This window comes from Vigna radiata, chromosome 1, assembly GCF_000741045.1.
Source record: "Vigna radiata var. radiata cultivar VC1973A chromosome 1, Vradiata_ver6, whole genome shotgun sequence".
Classification (NCBI taxonomy): domain Eukaryota; kingdom Viridiplantae; phylum Streptophyta; class Magnoliopsida; order Fabales; family Fabaceae; genus Vigna; species Vigna radiata.
The window spans coordinates 26,099,727-26,117,790 of record NC_028351.1 but is presented as its reverse complement, the minus strand read 5'-3'; the positions used below and the strand labels follow the sequence as shown (position 1 = coordinate 26,117,790).

The 18,064-nt window shown below is 32.8% G+C and overlaps 2 protein-coding genes across 4 annotated transcripts; one reads left to right on the top strand and one right to left on the bottom strand.

Moving 5' to 3' along the window:
* The first annotated feature begins 1,709 nt into the window (after positions 1 to 1,709).
* On the top strand, positions 1,710 to 4,589 carry LOC106766048 (sm-like protein LSM3A). Its single transcript, XM_014650813.2, has 3 exons — positions 1,710 to 1,923; positions 3,536 to 3,631; positions 4,165 to 4,589. The coding sequence occupies exons 1-3, from the start codon at positions 1,807 to 1,809 to the stop codon at positions 4,243 to 4,245; spliced, it is 294 nt and encodes a 97-aa protein (XP_014506299.1). The 5' UTR covers positions 1,710 to 1,806; the 3' UTR covers positions 4,246 to 4,589.
* Positions 4,590 to 5,282: 693 nt separating this feature from the next.
* LOC106772585 (fructose-1,6-bisphosphatase, cytosolic) lies at positions 5,283 to 11,282 on the bottom strand. 3 transcript variants are annotated; one of them, XM_022786836.1, is made up of 13 exons: positions 11,160 to 11,282; positions 10,869 to 11,073; positions 10,707 to 10,754; positions 10,415 to 10,489; positions 9,832 to 9,893; positions 9,538 to 9,604; positions 8,882 to 8,995; positions 8,528 to 8,614; positions 7,643 to 7,713; positions 7,484 to 7,549; positions 6,577 to 6,663; positions 6,419 to 6,494; positions 5,283 to 5,663 (listed from the first exon to the last, which is right to left on the bottom strand). In XM_022786836.1, the coding sequence occupies exons 2-13, from the start codon at positions 11,025 to 11,027 to the stop codon at positions 5,550 to 5,552; spliced, it is 1,026 nt and encodes a 341-aa protein (XP_022642557.1). In that variant the 5' UTR covers positions 11,028 to 11,073; positions 11,160 to 11,282; the 3' UTR covers positions 5,283 to 5,549. The 3 variants fall into 3 exon arrangements, with proteins under 3 accessions (XP_022642557.1, XP_014514574.1, XP_022642556.1); XM_014659088.2 differs by having other exon boundaries at positions 10,869 to 11,061; positions 11,160 to 11,266; XM_022786835.1 differs by lacking the exon at positions 11,160 to 11,282 and having other exon boundaries at positions 10,869 to 11,128.
* Between the last annotated feature and the right edge of the window lie 6,782 nt (positions 11,283 to 18,064).

Sequence of the window (18,064 nt, the reverse complement as noted above, 5' to 3'; positions counted from 1 at the left end):
AAGTTGTTATTTGTTTTGGCCTTTTTCTCATCAATCCCATCCTTCCAAAATGTGTGCAAACAATTGATTTTTCTTTTGCTTCATTGGGCAATTTGTTCTTAGTTTCTATTGCACAGCCAATCCCACAATCATTCCTCACTCTTCTTTGGACCTAGTGATCATTCTCACCCTTTCTTCTTATACCATGGTGGCATATACCCGATTTAATGAGGGTAATGGATTTGTTGCGAAAATATTTGATCATGTTGTTCCATAGCTCTCGTCATCTAGCCCCATAAAAAATTGATGGACTTTTTCATCTTCTCTCCATTTCTCAAGTTTAGTCACAATATCACACTTGCATCCACCACATTTAGATTGTGGGATTTGCTAATAATTTGCCAGTTCATCTCATAATATTTTCAGCTTCCCATTATAAGCAACCATTGTCATTCCTTTGTTTGCATTCCGCCAATTTTGACTTTAACTGCTGAATTCTTGGTCCATTAATCATTCCTTGATGTCATCTCATAGATCCTTTGCGTTTTCAGTGTAGGCAATAGTGGAACGCAAATTAGGTTTAATGGTGTTTAGTATTCAAGGAACAAGCATGGATTGAATTGTCCATCAATCTTCCATCTTGAATGTCATTTTTAGGTTTCGTGTGAGTTCCATCTATGAAACCCCATTTTTTTTAGCCTGCAAAGAGATCTTTACCACCTTGGCCCATTCCTCATAGTTTTCTCCTTTGAATTGCACATGTAATAACATTTTCGGGATTATCACTGGCACTCAAATAGTAAGGCGATGAATTTCATGCTTTTCTCCTTCATTTGCCATTTCAGCAAGGCTACGTTCTGGGCAATGAAATGTCAGAAATAAGGCTCTGATACCGTACCAAAAATGTATCAAAAGTATGTTGCTTTCCTTTCTCACAATGTGTCAATATATACATGAAAAGGAAAAATGAATCCTAACTACGATCACGCTAACTAAAGCTATTAAAGCTGGCAACTACAATTTTGTCAACATTCACAGATATTGCTTTGCTGTAATAAAGACTAAGTAGCTTATAATAATGATATGGACCTACAATAATATATTTTATTCTTATTAATATTACATAAATTTCCTTCAGTAATAATTTTTTAATTTTTGCAAAATTATATTCTTAAATTTAAGAATTTTCTCAAAACTTTGTGTTGGAGATTAGAAGTCGTTCATGTTATAAAATGACAACACCGAGAATATCGTAAGTATATATTCAAAGCAATTCAACGATTTCTTCCTTAAAAGAGAATTGGTGAGACATTTTTTCTTGATTATTGGCTTCCAGAGAGTACTTTAATGGAGTATCGAAATTTTACATTCTAAGAAAAAAAAAATACTTCTTGAAATATAAAAAATTAATAAAGTAAACTATGGAAGTCTTAGACAATTTTAACATTGGAAAAATACTTTGAAATGTTTTAAGTTGGAAGATCTCAAAAATACTTTTACTTCATAATTATAAAGTTTTTTCTTCTCAATTCATGCACGAAAAACACAAAAGGTTTATATAGGAATTCGCAAAACTACTATTGTAAACTAAAACCAAACATGTTCTTAAAATTCTAAAATTTCGAAAGGAATGTTTTTGAAAAAAATAAAAAAAATTAATGACATGGGCCATAAAAAGACTAGGCCTATGCTGAGCCCAAGATCCATAAAAATTACAAATACTTTGAAACTAAAGAAAAGAGAAAGAAGAAGAAAACATTGACTCAAAAGGGTTACACGAAAAACTTACCTCCAAAAGCAGAAGCACTGAAACTAGTGAAGTGATTCATGGCTACAGAGGAAGAAAGTGCGGTGAAGGAGCCTTTGGATCTCATTAGGCTCAGCCTTGACGAACGTATCTACGTTAAGCTCCGTTCTGACAGAGAGCTTCGTGGAAAACTTCACGTAATTTTCATTTCTTTTTCTCCTTTTCATCAATTTCTGTTTGTTTTTCCGCACTCTTTTCTTGTGGTTACCCATTAATGTACAGACTGTATTAGGTTCTCTTAGATGTGAAATTTATGATTTTTAAGGTGTTTTCAAGGTAATTGAAATCTGGGTTGCTTGCAATTAGTGGCAATTTTGTGCCTTTCTGACTGCCCTAACGTACTAATGGGTTGTTTAGTACTTTCCTGTGGGGATTGAGTTGAATCTTTGATTTTCCAATTTTGGGTTTTGGAAGGATTTGTTGTTGGTCGCTGAACGGAAATTTTAGTGTTTTGAACTAGAATTTAAAATAAACTGGTTTGGGATGAGGGATGATAAGTATGTATTGTTAGCTTTTAATATTTGTTTAATTCTTTGTTGGCTAAGGACTTCATGCAACCGGTTGAAGATTAGGTTAGAGTAGTATGAACCCTTTGGGATTTCTAAGCCCTTTATGCTGAAAGGATTTAAATGGTTGGATGAGAGTAACATATTGAAATGATTATGTTGTTTTCGAAGGTTCTTTAAGTGCTTTAACTAAGTAATTTTTTTGGAGGGGGGTTGGTTGGTGTTTTTATGCGTTTATTTATTACTCTTCTTGAATACCTATAAGATTACAATGAGTTTGTTAATTAATTTACCAAACGTTTCCTTTTTGTGAGTTGAAACTAAGCTGTGTTTACAATGAATTTTATGAATTACACGTGCTTGTCGTTGGTCTTTCTTCTTAATTTGATAGAGTATAAATATGAGAAATATGTTAACTACATAGGTTTCAGATTTCAGTTTGTTATGAAATGGGTGATGACTGGTGAGGTGAGCTTTCAGCACGAAACCTGAAAATCAGGGACGCATAAGCTTGTGATGTGCTTAATAGTTTGAGTCCAATAATTTGATACTACTTGTAAAATTGCTGAACTGGAACTCTGGAAGCAACCTCTGTATCTCCCCTATGGCATCACTTGTCTGACTTGTAACTGAATGAAACTACTATGTCTAATCTAATTAATGGTGTAATTTACTTAGTTACCCAACTACACCTATTAATCTTTCAAATCTGATCTCTAATAGTTATTTTGCTTCTCCTTATCTTCTGTGCAAAGCGTAATGGTTATTTGAAGAAGTAGTGAGTTGTCTGATGGATAAAATATTTTTAAATGACACACAGAAGTTAAAATGAGACATTATGAGTTTGGAGTGTCTATGTTGTTTTTCTAAAGGGTCTTAACATGGATTAAATTTGGATCTGATTAGTGCCTAAGATATGCTTCCCCTAAAATTTGTTTAAGGATTCATATTTAGTACACAGGAAAGACTTGTCTTTCTTTCTCATTTATTTATTTACTGCCACGGAGTCAAATAATCTGTTGTCATGACATAACTAGGGTTAATGGAATCTATTTGATCTGTATCTAGTCTAAAATTATTAAACTTTTATTTCGAATTAAAAAGGTAACGTACAGAAAATATGAATTGCTTTATATTTAGGTTGCCCAAGCAAAATTTTGTATGGGGAAAATCGTTTTATAACTATTTTATCTGCCTCCTTCTATTTCTCAATTTATACCGGGTTTTCAATTTGGAATTGCAGGCTTACGATCAACATCTTAATATGATTCTTGGTGATGTTGAAGAGATTGTTACTACTGTGGAAATTGATGACGAGACATATGAAGAAATTGTGAGGGTAAGTTATAATCAGCAAAAAAGGAAAAATACATATATATTGTATTTTGGCAAAGCTAAGTGGTAGAACTATGATTAATTGATAGAAAATTTGTGAGGTTAACAAAAAAATTGTTGAATGGACTAAGATATGGTAAAAGAAAGTGTTCATCAGTGATAAATGTATAGTGAAGCTAGACCCTTCTGGTTCTGGGTATTTTTCAAATGAGACTATAGGCATTATGCTTTCCCGCTACTGACCTTATTATTTCACAACTTGGATGCTAACATGTGAGCAGAGCTATTTATTTGACTGACTTTCTACTGGGAAAAGAAAAAGTTTGTCTTTTATAAACTGTAATGCATTATGTAGAGCCAAAGAGGAACCATCTTTGAGATTTTGTTCATATGTAGGGAATGCCAAATGCATATATTTACGAACTTCAATCTGCATCAACCTTCAAATTGCTTCTATCAAACTAAAGGCAAATGCATGCTACATTATTTCTATGATAAATTTCTTTGGATGATCATTTGTTTTCTTTCTGATTGCAGACTACTAAGCGGACGGTTCCTTTCCTGTTTGTTAGGGGAGATGGGGTGATATTGGTTTCCCCGCCCTTGAGGACTGCATAACATGAACCCATGATGAACTATGTGATCATTTGAATAACAAGTGTCACTGTTTATGAAATTGTACAACTTAAGTAGTGATCTCCTTTCTTATGATTAGATTAGCTACTTAATTGGCTTGTGTGCTAGAGATTTGTGTTAGACAGTCAATTTTCAATCATCTTTATAGCTTAAAAGAATCATGGCATGCACATGTAAACAAGGATTTTTGCTGTTGTGTGGAGCTGCCATTATATCACTGACTCCATGAAAAGTGTAGGCCATGGTTCTTGATTTGATATCTCTTCTTCATGTCCTTGTTTAGTTTTCGTTACAATAGAAGATATTAGAATTGGGATGATATTCCAGTTTGGTGCATCTAATTATGAAGTTTCCAAACATTTCTTTAGTTAAAGGGAAACATTTTTTCCAAAGAAAAAATTGAGATAATTTTACATTCATGATTTGAAGGATACAGGTAGCTTATTATAGTTGAAAGCACGGTGGAATCATTAATGATTTTTTTGATAGAGGTAAGAATTGGTTGGTTCGAAATAAGTTGGTATAGTGAAAAGAGAAATTAAGGTACGTGATAGAAAAAAATAAAGATGAAAATGAGAAGAGATAGAGAAATAAATGATGAATAATACAGTGTGATCGATTATTTTTCACAATTAGGATCACAAGCTCAACCAAAAGCTTATGATTTATTTGTATTTATAGTTACATATAAGTGTTAATCCTCTATCAAGTTTCAGATTTAATAAGTTTTTCCGACGAAAAAATGTCTAGCAATTTGAGGTTCAGTGTTTTTTTCCATAATTAGTTAATGACCGATTGAATTTTTTGTTTTTGTTGCCCATTTTTAGTCTTTTCAGACATTATTTATTATTATTTGTTTTAGGATGAACGGACTTATGTTTCTTATACATTACATTATTTAGACTTGTATATCTTCACGAATTGGGGAAATAGAGCTCACGAGTGTTTTGAAATGTGTGTTTTTATTATAGTCTTTTGAAATAAAAAGTGATGAAAGTGTGTCAATGACGATGCAGTAGTAACTAAAAGGTTTGCCGATTTAACTTTGAAATGCTTTTGAAGGCAATACAAGCAGTAATTCCTTCACCTGTAACATACTAAATTGCTACTTTATTCTAAATAAATTTTATAACCATGACAGACATGCTAACCCATTTATTAGCATATATACAGAGCAGCTAAGAAGTTCTCTATAAGAACCTGCTAATAACAATTGAAAAAAAAAGAGGGGAAAACAAGAGCCTCTGAGTAGCCAAAAGTGCAAGTAAAATTAACCATTTTCAGTATCATTCTTCTTTAGCCTCAGCAGCATAAAGCGCTTTGATTTCCTCAACATCATCATAGCTACCAAGGAAAACGGGAGATCGCTCGTGCAACTTCGTTGGAATTAAATCAAGTGCCTGATCACATATAACATTCATCAGTTCATTGCCAAATGGTGCCTTTGAAACTACATAGCCATATTTCCTTTGGTTGCATTTGGTAGGGAGAAAGAAAAAAGAATCGATGAAGGGTTAATACGTAGTGAATCTCATACTATTCCAACTTTGTTTTCATTCCATCAAAGAACTACAAAATACTAATGGATCTCATTTTTTTAATTTTCATTTCACATCATTTTCATTCTCTCTTTACACTCCCCTCCACCTATTTTCGTACCGAACGAAACATTAGAAAGAGTGTGCGTAGGGGTGATTCAAGCTTCAAGTTAAAAAAAGAAATGGTTTAATTAATATTTTGGTCTTTATGTGCTCTAGTTTATACGAAACACGTATCAAAACCGGGCATGATACAAACACTGGCATACAAGAAAAGACTTGGAGACACCACATACACGCAGAGAGAAAGAATAATGAAATGAGTAATAAAACAAAATGTTAAAGTTGATGAAGTAAAGCCTAGTTAGTATTAACGTGTGTCCATGCATTGGTGTCTTTCAATTTTGTGAAGGTGTTAGTTTGTGTCAAAAATATGTCGAACAATTTTCAGAAAATGTTAGCGTGGGAAGAGTACTTCAAATAAGAGAGATGTTTGTGCTTTATAGTTTATATCTAAAAGCTCAATACTTTAATTCTTATAGGGACAATTGTTTTGTTACAGTTTGTTTAAACCAAGGAAAAGTTGGCAGAGTCAGATAAAAATGAATGTAAATTACCCGTTCCTTGCCCGTGAAAGACTGCCCTCCTGCCTGTTCCACCAAAAATGACATTGGGAAGACTTCATACAGAACACTACACAAAGCAGATCAATTAATAAGCCAACAATTTCAAATGAATGAATGAATGAATAAATATGAAGGTTAACATGACATACCGAAGTTTTCCATTTGGATTTTTCTTGTCACCAGGGTACAAAAAGATGCCTCCGTAAAGCAATGTACGATGAACATCAGCTACCATGCTGTTAATGAATAGACATGTCATAAATTGAAAAAGAAGTTGAAACTTATAGGTTAGTCATTCTGTGGTCTGATTCAAGAGCAGTACTTCTTGAGGATAATGCAAACCAAAGTTGAGTTGAACTCATAATAGCTATTAACAAACTCTGTTAGCAGATTACTTTCAGAGCAGTTGAACATTATATGTAGTTCTGAGCATATATGACTATTGAAGCATCCCATTCTTCAGAACACCCGAATTATCATTTTTCTTATTGCTTTTTTGTGAACAAACGAACTGAGTTATCAATTTAACAATTGCAGCTATGGATTACATCACAGGTCTTTTTGTCTTCTATTCTATGACTCATCCTTTATATATTGCTCCGGTAAATTTCAACCAGAAGAAAGTTCACTGTTCAGAGTAAATTGATGTGTAATTTAGAGTGAAGGTAAAAAAAATGTTAGACCAGAAAATAAAAACAAACTGCTTGGAAATTGATGATACTTGAAAAACTATGGCAACGAGTGCTAATTAAAGATAGCCCTTTAATACTTGAACTCAACTTTACTCTTAGTTGAAAATTTCAAAGCTTCATTATGGAACAAACCATTACCAAGGAGAGTCTTAGGTGACTTCTTTTTATTTATTCATTATTAAATGTAACTCTTCGTACCTGTTTTTAAATTTAACTTTGGTCTGATTATTATTTCTAATCGTTGTTTGCATTAGCTGCTAGAAAATAAGAAGTTGCAGGGTGGCAATTAACTAATTCAACTGAGGACTGAAAGAAGGGCGCTAAGTAAATTGAACTGCTTCAAGGATTGAGAATCCAATTATACCTTCCAATATATCTTAGAGACTTTGGCGATGAACCATCTTCTGGAAACTTGCATTTTTCAACGTAACTGAACAGAAGCAAAAAAAAAACAAATTACAAGATGGGAAAATTTGCTCTGTAGTACATGAGAACACTATAACATTACTGAATTCGAACATACGCTGTAGTAGGACCATCCCAGTGTTTGGCATTTCCTTCATTAACTGAATAAATCTTTCCTTTATTTGGAATCTGCACAAAGAACAACACATGAATGATCAGCATATGCCTCAAGTGACCCACAGATGGCGTGGTTATACGCGTGTTTATATTCTATATGAGTTGGTGCACTAACTTTCTCTGCCTTAAAATCAGGTAAAGATACAGTTGCGATGATAAAAAAATCATGGATATATATCAAAGAACACTGGACAGTAACATAATTCCTACTTTCGAGTACATTTATATTATTCGAGGAGAACAGATAATGTCAATAATTCCTTTTATTTCAATCATCTAAATAGTTAATAAATATTGTTGGGCAAAATATGGTTCTTCAAAATAGTTTGAAATTGAACATAAGTCCTTATAAAATTTAATACATGTTTTTAGTTCCTATATTGTAATACAAAATACATGCTTTTAATCCCTGAAAAAGGGTTAAAACTACATTATTTTTGGTAGAAGATATTAAAATTGCATTTAGTTTTATATAGATTAAAACTGAATTTTAAGATATTTTGAGGGACCCAGATATATTATACCTAATATTGTCCATCATTTTATTCTAAAGACACAACATGATTAGTTGTCATCCTAACTAAATTAAAATAAGTTGAGCAAGCTCGTATGGGAAGAAAAGCATCCGGCATCCAATTTTAAATTGCTCAGTCTTTGACCAAAGACAGGGCATAGTTTAAGGTCAAGAGAAGTTTTTCGTTAGATTCAGTGTGAACAAATAGAAAATGAAGCAGGTGCTGACTTTCTTAAGAGCCGAGAAGCCAGGCAAGCATTTCCTGAGAGAAGATAATTTTTATTAGTGACGCATAAGTGATAAGAGTAATACCTTAATGCCAGGGTGAGTTAGGATGAATTCACCAAGAGATGGGTCAAGGGTGAAACCATTAACACCAGCTCCAGTACTTAACACAAGCTGCAAAAACAAATAGGTATTCCAGAAAAGTTTTTATTATGAAAACAAAGGAAAAGTTTTAGTCCTCAGCTATTCCAGAAAAAAAGAAGAATGAATATTGTTTTCTACTTCCCCCAAAAATGTGAAACAAAAATTCATACCATTATGCTAAATTTTGTCCAAAAGGATAAAATATGTAACAGAAAGAAGAAAAAGCAGAAAAGGCGCACCCAACAAATACTGGTATCTAAATTCTAAGCAATAAAAAATTATATAGCCTTGTCATACCGTGCAAGAGCTTCCATACATACAATAACCAGCTGCCACCATTTTCTTCCCAGGACGCAGGACATCCTTTATAGTTGGTTCATGGATATCTGCTAACGTATAAATTCCAAAAATCTACAACATATTCAATTGGCAGACGCAATATCCAGTTAGTCCAGAATTTTGATCCTTCCATACATAACTCAAGCAGCAGAGCATTTCCCTTAAAAGCACAATTATAGTACTATTATTATTATTATTGTTGTTATTATTATTATTATTATTATTATTATTATTACTATTATTGGTGGTGGCGGCCAAAAGTTACATGTACTTGTGTAGTTTCCTTAGATGATTTTGTTACAGCTGTTTTTAGTTAAAATTGAAGTTTACTTCAGTAAAAACATTGCATTATGGAGTCAAGGAATGCTAGTAACACATGATTTCTATCAGACTTTATAATTGACTAAAATTTATTAAAAACTACAAAATCAGTAGATAGAATTATTAAACCTATAAAAATTTTGTTACTTTCTATGCAGAAATAATTTGTTAGCATTTTCTATTAAGTTTAGACCATAATTTTAACTAAGAATAACAAGGAAAACAAGTAACAAATTGCATTTAATTTTTTGTCATAATAGTAATAATTGCAAGATGGAAGAGAGGGGTCGTACAGTGCCAATGGAAACCCCACAATCAATGTTAGACGAGCCATCCAAGGGGTCAAAAACAACACAGTACCTGCCCAACAATTGCAAACGAAAACATCGAACAAACTAATCAGAACAGAAAAATCAAGCAAATGATTTTCTATAAGGTTTTTAATTGCAGAAACTGTCCCATGGTGCAACTGTAACTTGCACAAGTCACAATTGCCCAACAAGTGACAGTGTTGTTGCAACTGTAATTTAAACCCTCATACACAGAACAAAAACTAACAGAACTAGGAAACAGGGAGAATGAACAACTTTCCACGCTTAGAAGGCTCCACAATTATCGCGTCTTCGTCTTCTTCAGAAACCAAGATGCACTGTTCAAAGATAAACAACACTATCACCTGAAGCCTCATTCATTGAATCCCAGCCAAAATAAATAATAAGTAATAAATAAACATATAAATCGAATTTTTAAATTATGATCATGGTTTTGTTGTGATTGTCAAGATGGCGTGAATTTGTGAACAAACATGGGCACCACAAAGTGGTAATAAAAACCTTGATGTTGCAGGCAAAGGACTGCTTTTTTAGACCTTAAAATAACGAAGGTTTAAAAAAATTGTTATGGTTTCGTTGTAATTTCGACATCGTGTAAAATTGTTAACAAATGCATTCATAGAGAATCCAGAACCCTTCACGACTAAATCGTAGTCTGAACCATTTTTAAAACCTCAAAATAAATCAAAATTTTAAATTGGTGTCAGTGTTTTTGCTGTGTAAAATTGTGGACAAATAGAATCGTAAAAAAAAAACCCAAAACCTTGATGTTACAACACAGATCCTTCTTCTGAACCTCAAAATAAATAAAGAAAAAAAAAATCACACAATCACTTACGGTTCGGCCACTGCTTACGAGAGCCTTGATGAAAACCTCATTGGATAGAACATCTAGTTTCTTCTGTTCTTCTCCCTTCATTCCAAACACACATACAACCAATATAAACAAAATAATTAATTAAATAAATAAAATTCACACAATTGTTCATATCACAAGAAATTACAGACAAATAGCCACAACCGTAGAGGCATTGCAAACCGTATTTTAAAATCTCAACACACCAAAAATAAAAAACAGAAAATAAAAAGATATCATCGATCTATATATGAAGAAGCAAGCACACACATACCTGAATATTGGTCTCTCCAGCGAGTCCAATAAGCTTAGCAAGTCCAGCCTGCACAGGACACGATTTATTAACGCAAGCATAAACACATAAACTGTAAAAAAAGTTTCATTAGTCTTCATCTTGATTTTGTAGTAAAATTAATCGAGAAATCGAAGGCAGTACCTTGTTAACCGAGGAGCAAACGAACTTGCAGCCTAGAACAATGTGATTGAGAAGTATGGTGAAATCGCCGCGTGACTCGGGGTGCTTGGATTGCTCGTTCAGCACGAAGCGCGTTATGGTCATCAAGTCCGTGCGCTGTGCATCGGCACTGTGGTCCATTTTCAATTCCAATAATCTTCAACAACCTGAACAACTGCAATCCCACCTGAATGAATACATATATTTATATATTTAAGAAGAAGAAGACGAAATTAAATAATAACGATAAATAAAAAGTAATCAAGTAGAGACCAGTCAATGGCTCCACTTGGGAGATTAGGTACGGATTGCGATAGAAAGGAGTGAGGAAAAGAGAAAAGGATGGGATGGGGCTATTATGACACGTGGCAGTTCAAAGAGTGGAATGTCAGATTTGTTGCTGATGCTCGGGATAACGATTTTTAACTTGTATTTTCCTTCCTACATTCTTCTTTTATAGTGATAAATATTCTTCCTTTTCCTATCATTATGCCTCGAGTTTTGAAAAAAAGTTACAGTCATCTTTTACTTTGACACGTGATTATAAAAAATTCGTTCCTCCCGTTTTGCACGTGTTTTAAAATTTTAATAACATATTTGTTATTATTTGTTTTTTTATTATATTCTTAGTAAACAAAATTATCATAAGAGTATTTCTTTTCAATTTATTATGTTTTATAATTTTTAAAACATTCACATACGCTTTTAAAATGAAATTGGAAAATTTCTTCCTTATGTCAGAAAAATTTCCATATTGCATCTTCTAATAGTTGGTGTTTCCATTAGACAATGCCGTTCCTTTCGACAATAATTATGTCTAAGATCGCTTCTGGTTCTTTATCACTTAAAGATTCATTTGAATCCTGAGGAATTATGCTGTTACTAAATATGTAGCTCGCACATGCTTTTTAAGTAGTGAATATGGGAAAACACTATGTATGCGTGCGTCTAATGGAAGATCTATCTAGTATGTTACAACTCCCACACAATCTGAGATTTTAAATGGTCCAAAACTTTTCGGACACAGCTTCATATTTGCCCCCTACTCGACTGAAATTTGTCCATTTATAGGGTTTCACATCAACGGTTTTTTTTACGTATCTAAACAAAAATGGTTTATTTTTTGCAAAATTTAAACTTTTGTGACTGTAAATTGATAATAAAATTTATTTAAATAGTACTTGATGTAAATGTCATTGATAACGGTCCAAATACTAGTGCAGAAAGAGCTTTAGACGAATGTTATTTTGGATTTTTAATGTCTTTTTCACAACCGATGTCATTACGAGTGACGTTAATGGGACGTCGAACTTCTATATAACAGACGTCTAAACAGACGTCAGTTAGTGCCATGTCCGACGTCACTAAACATCGGTGTAGGCCTAACCCGATGTCTAAGGGTACTATATAGACATCAGAGTAAGCATTAACCGACGTCTTAGAGCACATAAAGACTTCAAACATGTCACTAACTGACGTCTAAGGTCACTATAGACGTCGGTGTATGCATTAACCGACGTCTAACATAGTCGTTGTGTTTTAGTGCAATTTTGTTCCTGTCTTTGGATAGCCTAGTAGCACACTCTGTCTTTGCTAGTTTCCCCCATAAAAAAGCTTGCGTCTTTTGAATTTCTCATGACATTTCAACCCAAAACCGAACCTAGGTTCTTGCTTAGTTCCATTTTCAACCGCAAGAGAGAAAAATTATGATGAAACGATAACTAGGCAACGACCCAGGGTCATTTTTAGGTCGATATGCCACAAGAAATCCAAAAGACGCTGCTTTTTCTTGGAGGCAACTAGCAAAGGCAGAATGTGGTACTACGTAACCCCAAGAGAGGAACAAAACTGCACTAAAACACAACACAAGGAAAACAAATTTTAATCAGTTGAACCAGAAGATAATCGTGTTAGCAAAATGATGAAGATGAAGTTTTGATGAGGCCCAAATCAAATCAAGATATATCAAGATTCATGAAGATCCTTTGAAGACTTATTTTTGTTATNAAAAGCTTTTGTAATAATTGTAGTTTATTGTTTAGGACTTAGATTTTCATTGATTTTGATTCCATATACTTTCATACATTCTAATTAGTGTTAAGAGTCAAAATCGCACTGTTTTAATCAATTAAAACTAGTATTAATCGATTAAAACGAGTAAAAGCTGAAAACTCAACTTTTGCTGTTTTAATAGATTAAAATTCAAATTTTAATCTATTAGCTAATCGATTAAAATTCATTTTAATCGATTAAAAGTGATCGTTGGAGTTTTCTACTTTTGAAAACTAGCCGTTGTACTCATTTTAATCGATTAACACTAATATTAATCAATTAAATGCGTTAAATAGCCAGTTTCGAAGAATGGAAGAGTATTTGCTTGACTCTATAAATAGGCTATCTTTATCCATCAACAACAACTCTTCCCTTGTGCTAAAACACTCAAAACTCTTTGAGAAGTGTGTGCTCTTGCTCAGCTAAGGAAACTCTTGTTTGTGGTGCTGGTACATCGCTACTACGGTGACGGAGGAATAACTGGTTCATCCTTGGTGCGTCTGAGGAGGTGTTTGGAAGAGGGTCATCCTTCGTGAAGTATTCAGAGGAGGTGATTCATCCTTTGTGAAGATTCAAAGGAGGTGGAGTTTCATCTCTTGTGGTATCAAGAGAGGTGGTTTCTAAACTTTTACAAATTGTTTATTTGTGAATGTAGTTTGTAATTGTTTTGTGATTAGTGAACTATTTACCTTGGTTTGAGATAAGCGACTGGATGTAGGATTGGTAAGATCTGAACCAGTATAAAAATTATCCGTGCAAATTTCTCTCAACCTTACTCTTTTATTTATATTTATTATTTGTGTAGTAAGATAAATTGAGTAGAAATTAAAAGGCACACGTTTGAATTAAAAACCCTCTTGGTTTGTTATTCCACGCTAACCATTCCGCTGCAGCCGCTCTGACAATTGGTATCAGAGCTCGATTTGATAGTTACTCAAATGGTAGGATCATATCAAACCTTTGCAGAGGGTGCTTCTATCAATAGACCACCTTTATTCATAGGTGAAAACTATGCATTCTGGAAGGTTAGAATGCAAATTTTTATTGAGTCTATTGATTGTGAGATTTGGGATGTTATTGCTTCTGGTTCGTCGATTCCTACTAACAATTTGCAAGAAGCAAAGCCTCGTGCTCAGTGGACTGTCGATGAAAAGAAAAGAGTTCAAAATGATGTAAAGGCTAGAAACATCATTGCTTCTGCTCTAACGGTTGATGAGTGTTACAGGGTCTCTGTTTGTAAAACTCCTCAAGAGATGTGGGAAATACTGAGAGTGACTCACGAAGGAACAAATGACGTGAAGAGGGCGAGAAAAATTACCTTGATCCAAGAGTATGAAATGTTCAGGATGAAGCAACGAGAAACAATTTCAGATGTTCAGAAACGCTTCACCAACATTGTCAATCATCTCATTGGACTAGGTAAGTCATTTGAAAATGATGAGCTTAACATTAAAATTTTGAAATCTTTAGACAGGTCGTGGCAACCGAAAGTGACTGCGATTTCTGAGTCACAAAACTGCACAACAATGACTATGGCGACATTATTTGAAACTTGACCTTGGAAGACTAGATGAAGAAGAAGCAATGGCAAAAACAAAGAAAAAGAGTCTAGCCTTAAAATCTGAGGTAGAAAGGAGCAAAAGCAAAATAGAAGATGAAGATTAAGAAGAGGAAGAAAATTTGAGACTCATGATAAAAAGGCTCAACAGGTTCATGAAATCAAAAGACAAAGGAAGATTAAAATTTGAAAAGAAAGAAAATCAAGGATCTTCCTCATACTATAAATGTTATGGTTGCGGAGAAAGGGGGCACTTAAAAGCTGACTGCCCAAATCAAAAGAAGAATGAAGAAATAAAGGAAAAGAAATTCTGCAAGAAAAAGAAAGCCTACATCACATGGGACAATGACAATGAAACAATTTCTGATCTTAGCGAATCTGATGAAGTGGCAAACATCTGTTTAGTGGTAGACAACGACGTTGGAAGCCAAGTAAGTACTGCTAGCGATTCTGATGATTATAGTTAATATAGTGAAAGTGAATTGTATGAAACTTATGCTGCTTTACTTGTTGAATCTTAAAAATTAGATAAAGCTCATAAGAAATTGAAAAAGGATTTCAAAAATTTAAAATTAAATTTTGAAAATATTTCTGAAGAAAATAAAAATTTAAAATCAGAATTTGAAAATATTCTTGAAGAAAATAAAAATTTAAAATTAAATTTTGAAAATATTTTTGAAGAAAATAAAGATTTGAAAAATAAAGTTTTATTTTTTGAAAAGGGTAAATTTACTAGTGGTGATGAATGTGCATCTTGCGAAAATTTTAAGAAACTGTTAGATCAAACAACCTTAGGAGAATGCAGTAAAAATAATGAAAATAAGGTTGTTAAAAATAAGTATTTTCCTAAAATTAAAAATAAGCATAATAATAGAACCCGTAGAACATGGGTAGAAAAAGGAACAACTTATAGGAACACAAACTTCATATCATGCTTTTATTGTATGAAAAAGGGTCATACTTCAAATTAATGTAAAATTAAGCATTATGGTGTTCCAAGTGGTAGATATGTTTGGGTTGTAAAATGATTTTATTATTTTTTATATAATCCAAATGACCCTTTTCAACTTTTAAATTTTTCTTAAAAATTTAACTTTTTTAACATTTATTTTTTTTTAAAACAAAAAAACTAAATTTGAGAAATTTTTTCAAGCATGTTGTCTTTGATAAAATTGTGGACCTTGAGGTAAAACCTCTTGAGTCAGTTGAATCAAATGCAGGTAATAATGAAGACTTGCAGAAGACAACAAAAGAATAGAAAAATGATGACAATCGTTAAGACAAAGATCTCAACAATTTATCTTTACGAATTTGGAGACATATCTAAAGGGGTAACGTTAGAAGAGATCTAGAAATTTTAAAAATCTCTTAGGATTGCATTTTTATTCATTCGATCCATTTTATGCATTTTTTTAAAAAAAAAAATAGTCATTTTTTTTTGGTTTAAAATTTCTATCTTGTATGGTTCAAAGTATGATTTTTTAAAGTTCTTTATCCTAAAATTATTTTTTTAAATCTCCTATTGTGTATGTTTAAATGAATTTAAAGATTTGAAATATATTTTAGCTCATATGCATACATGCTTTTATTAAGGGGGAGTATTATCTTAGGGGGAGAACATGAAACACATCTTTTTTCATTATGATCAAAAAGGGAGAGAAAATGTTTAAAGCTTATTACTATCTTTAATGTTCTTTTCTTCCATAAATTGTGTTTTTACTCAGATTATTACTAAAAGCTTTAATTCAAAGGAGTTTTTGATCATCATCAAAAAGGGGGAGAATGTTAGCAAAATGATGAAGATGAAGTTTTGATGATGCCCAAATCAAGTCAAGATATATCAAGATTCATGAAGATCCTTTGAAGACTTATTTTTGTTATGAAAAGCTTTTGTAATAATTGTAGTTTATTGTTTAGGACTTAGATTTTCATTGATTTTGATTCCATNTACTTTCATACNTTNTAATTNNTGTTAAGAGTCAAAATTGCACTGTTTTAATAGATTAAAACTAGTATTAATCGATTAAAATGAGTAAAAGTTGAGAACTCAACTTTTGTTGTTTTAATAGATTAAAATTCATTTTAATCTATCAGCTAATCGATTAAAATTTATTTTAATCGATTAAAAGTGACCGTTGGAGTTTTCTACTTTTGAAAACTAGCCGTTGTACTCATTTTAATCGATTAACACTAATATTAATCAATTAAATACGTTAAATAGCCAATTTTGAAGAAAGGAAAAGTATTTGCTTGACTCTATAAATAGACTCTCTTTATCCATCAACAACAACTCTTCCCTTGTGCTAAAACACTCAGAACTCTTTGAGAAGTGTGTGCTCTTGCTCAGCTAAGGAAACTCTTGACTGTGGTGCTGGTACATTGCTACTACGGTGACGGAGGAATAGTTGGTTCATCCTTGGTGCGTCTGAGGAGGTGTTTGGAAGAAGGTCATCCTTAGTGAAGTATTCGAAGGAGGTGGTTCATCCTTTGTGAAGATTCAAAGGTGGTGGAGTTTCATCTCTTGTGGTATCAAGAGAGGTGGTTTCTAAACTTTTACAAATTTTTTATTTGTGAATGTAGTTTATAATTGTTTTGTGATTAGTGAACTGTTTATCTTGGTTTGAGATAAGCGACTAGATGTATTAGTAAGATCTGAACCAGTATAAAAAATATCTGTGCAAATTTCTCTCAACCTTACTCTTTTATTTATATTTATTATTTGCATAGTAAGATAAATTGAGTAGAAATTAAAAGGCACACGTTTGAATTAAAAACTCTCTTGGTTTGTTATTCCACGCTAACTGTCACAACCAGAATCGCGACGGGACGACGATCCAAAGAAAACAATTTGAAAAATAATGTTTTGGAGTTGCCACCATAGTTTATTCTAGAAAACTACGGAAAAACCATAAAATGATAAGACAAGGTCTGCTAAAACTGAATTTCTTGTTCGGGAGTCGGTTACGTGTAGGGAAGGTATTAACACCCTACAACGTCTGCCCTAAGGCAGTACCTTTAATTAAATACGCGGATTTGATGTGGTTTGCTAAATGTTTAATTATCCCTAAAATAAAAATTTAAAGAAACAAAATATACTTTTTAGTTTTTTAGGCGCGATAAGGATTGACCTTGCTCCTACGTATTCTCATTCAAAATGAGAAATCAAGGTTACGTAGTTCTTTCCGAAAGATTACTTGTGATTTGGAAATATTTTTGTATTTTTAATAAAGAAGGAAAAGGTTTTCTAGCACAAGGCCTACGCGAGCGGTCGCACGTGTGCTTAAACCTTTTCAAATTATTTTTTATTATTTTTTGTAAAAGAGAAGAAAAAGATTTTTAGCATAAGGCCTACGCGAACGGTTGCACGTGTGCTTAAATCTTTTCAAGGAAACAATGTAATATCTCTAATGACCAACCCATTAAATTAAGCTAACATGATAGCTAAATTATCACTACCTAACACAACAGACAATATAATGAACGGAAAAAGTAAATTGAACCGTCCTAAAATAAGATGTGCAATCAACATTGGGAGCAATTGAAATGCAACGAAACTTGAAATGAAATT

Excerpts from the sequence above, each read along its gene's own strand:
- LOC106766048 (XM_014650813.2), top strand. The coding sequence starts at position 1,807 with ATGGCTACAGAGGAAGAAAGTGCGGTGAAGGAGCCTTTGGATCTCATT. Across the intron at positions 1,924-3,535 it reads AGCTTCGTGGAAAACTTCAC|GCTTACGATCAACATCTTAA; the intron begins GTAATTTTCATT and ends TTGGAATTGCAG. Across the intron at positions 3,632-4,164 it reads CATATGAAGAAATTGTGAGG|ACTACTAAGCGGACGGTTCC; the intron begins GTAAGTTATAAT and ends TTCTGATTGCAG.
- LOC106772585 (XM_022786836.1), bottom strand. The coding sequence starts at position 11,027 with ATGGACCACAGTGCCGATGCACAGCGCACGGACTTGATGACCATAACG. Across the intron at positions 7,550-7,642 it reads TGGGATGGTCCTACTACAGC|TTACGTTGAAAAATGCAAGT; the intron begins GTATGTTCGAAT and ends GCTTCTGTTCAG. Across the intron at positions 5,664-6,418 it reads CTTTCACGGGCAAGGAACGG|GCACTTGATTTAATTCCAAC; the intron begins GTAATTTACATT and ends ATATGTGATCAG.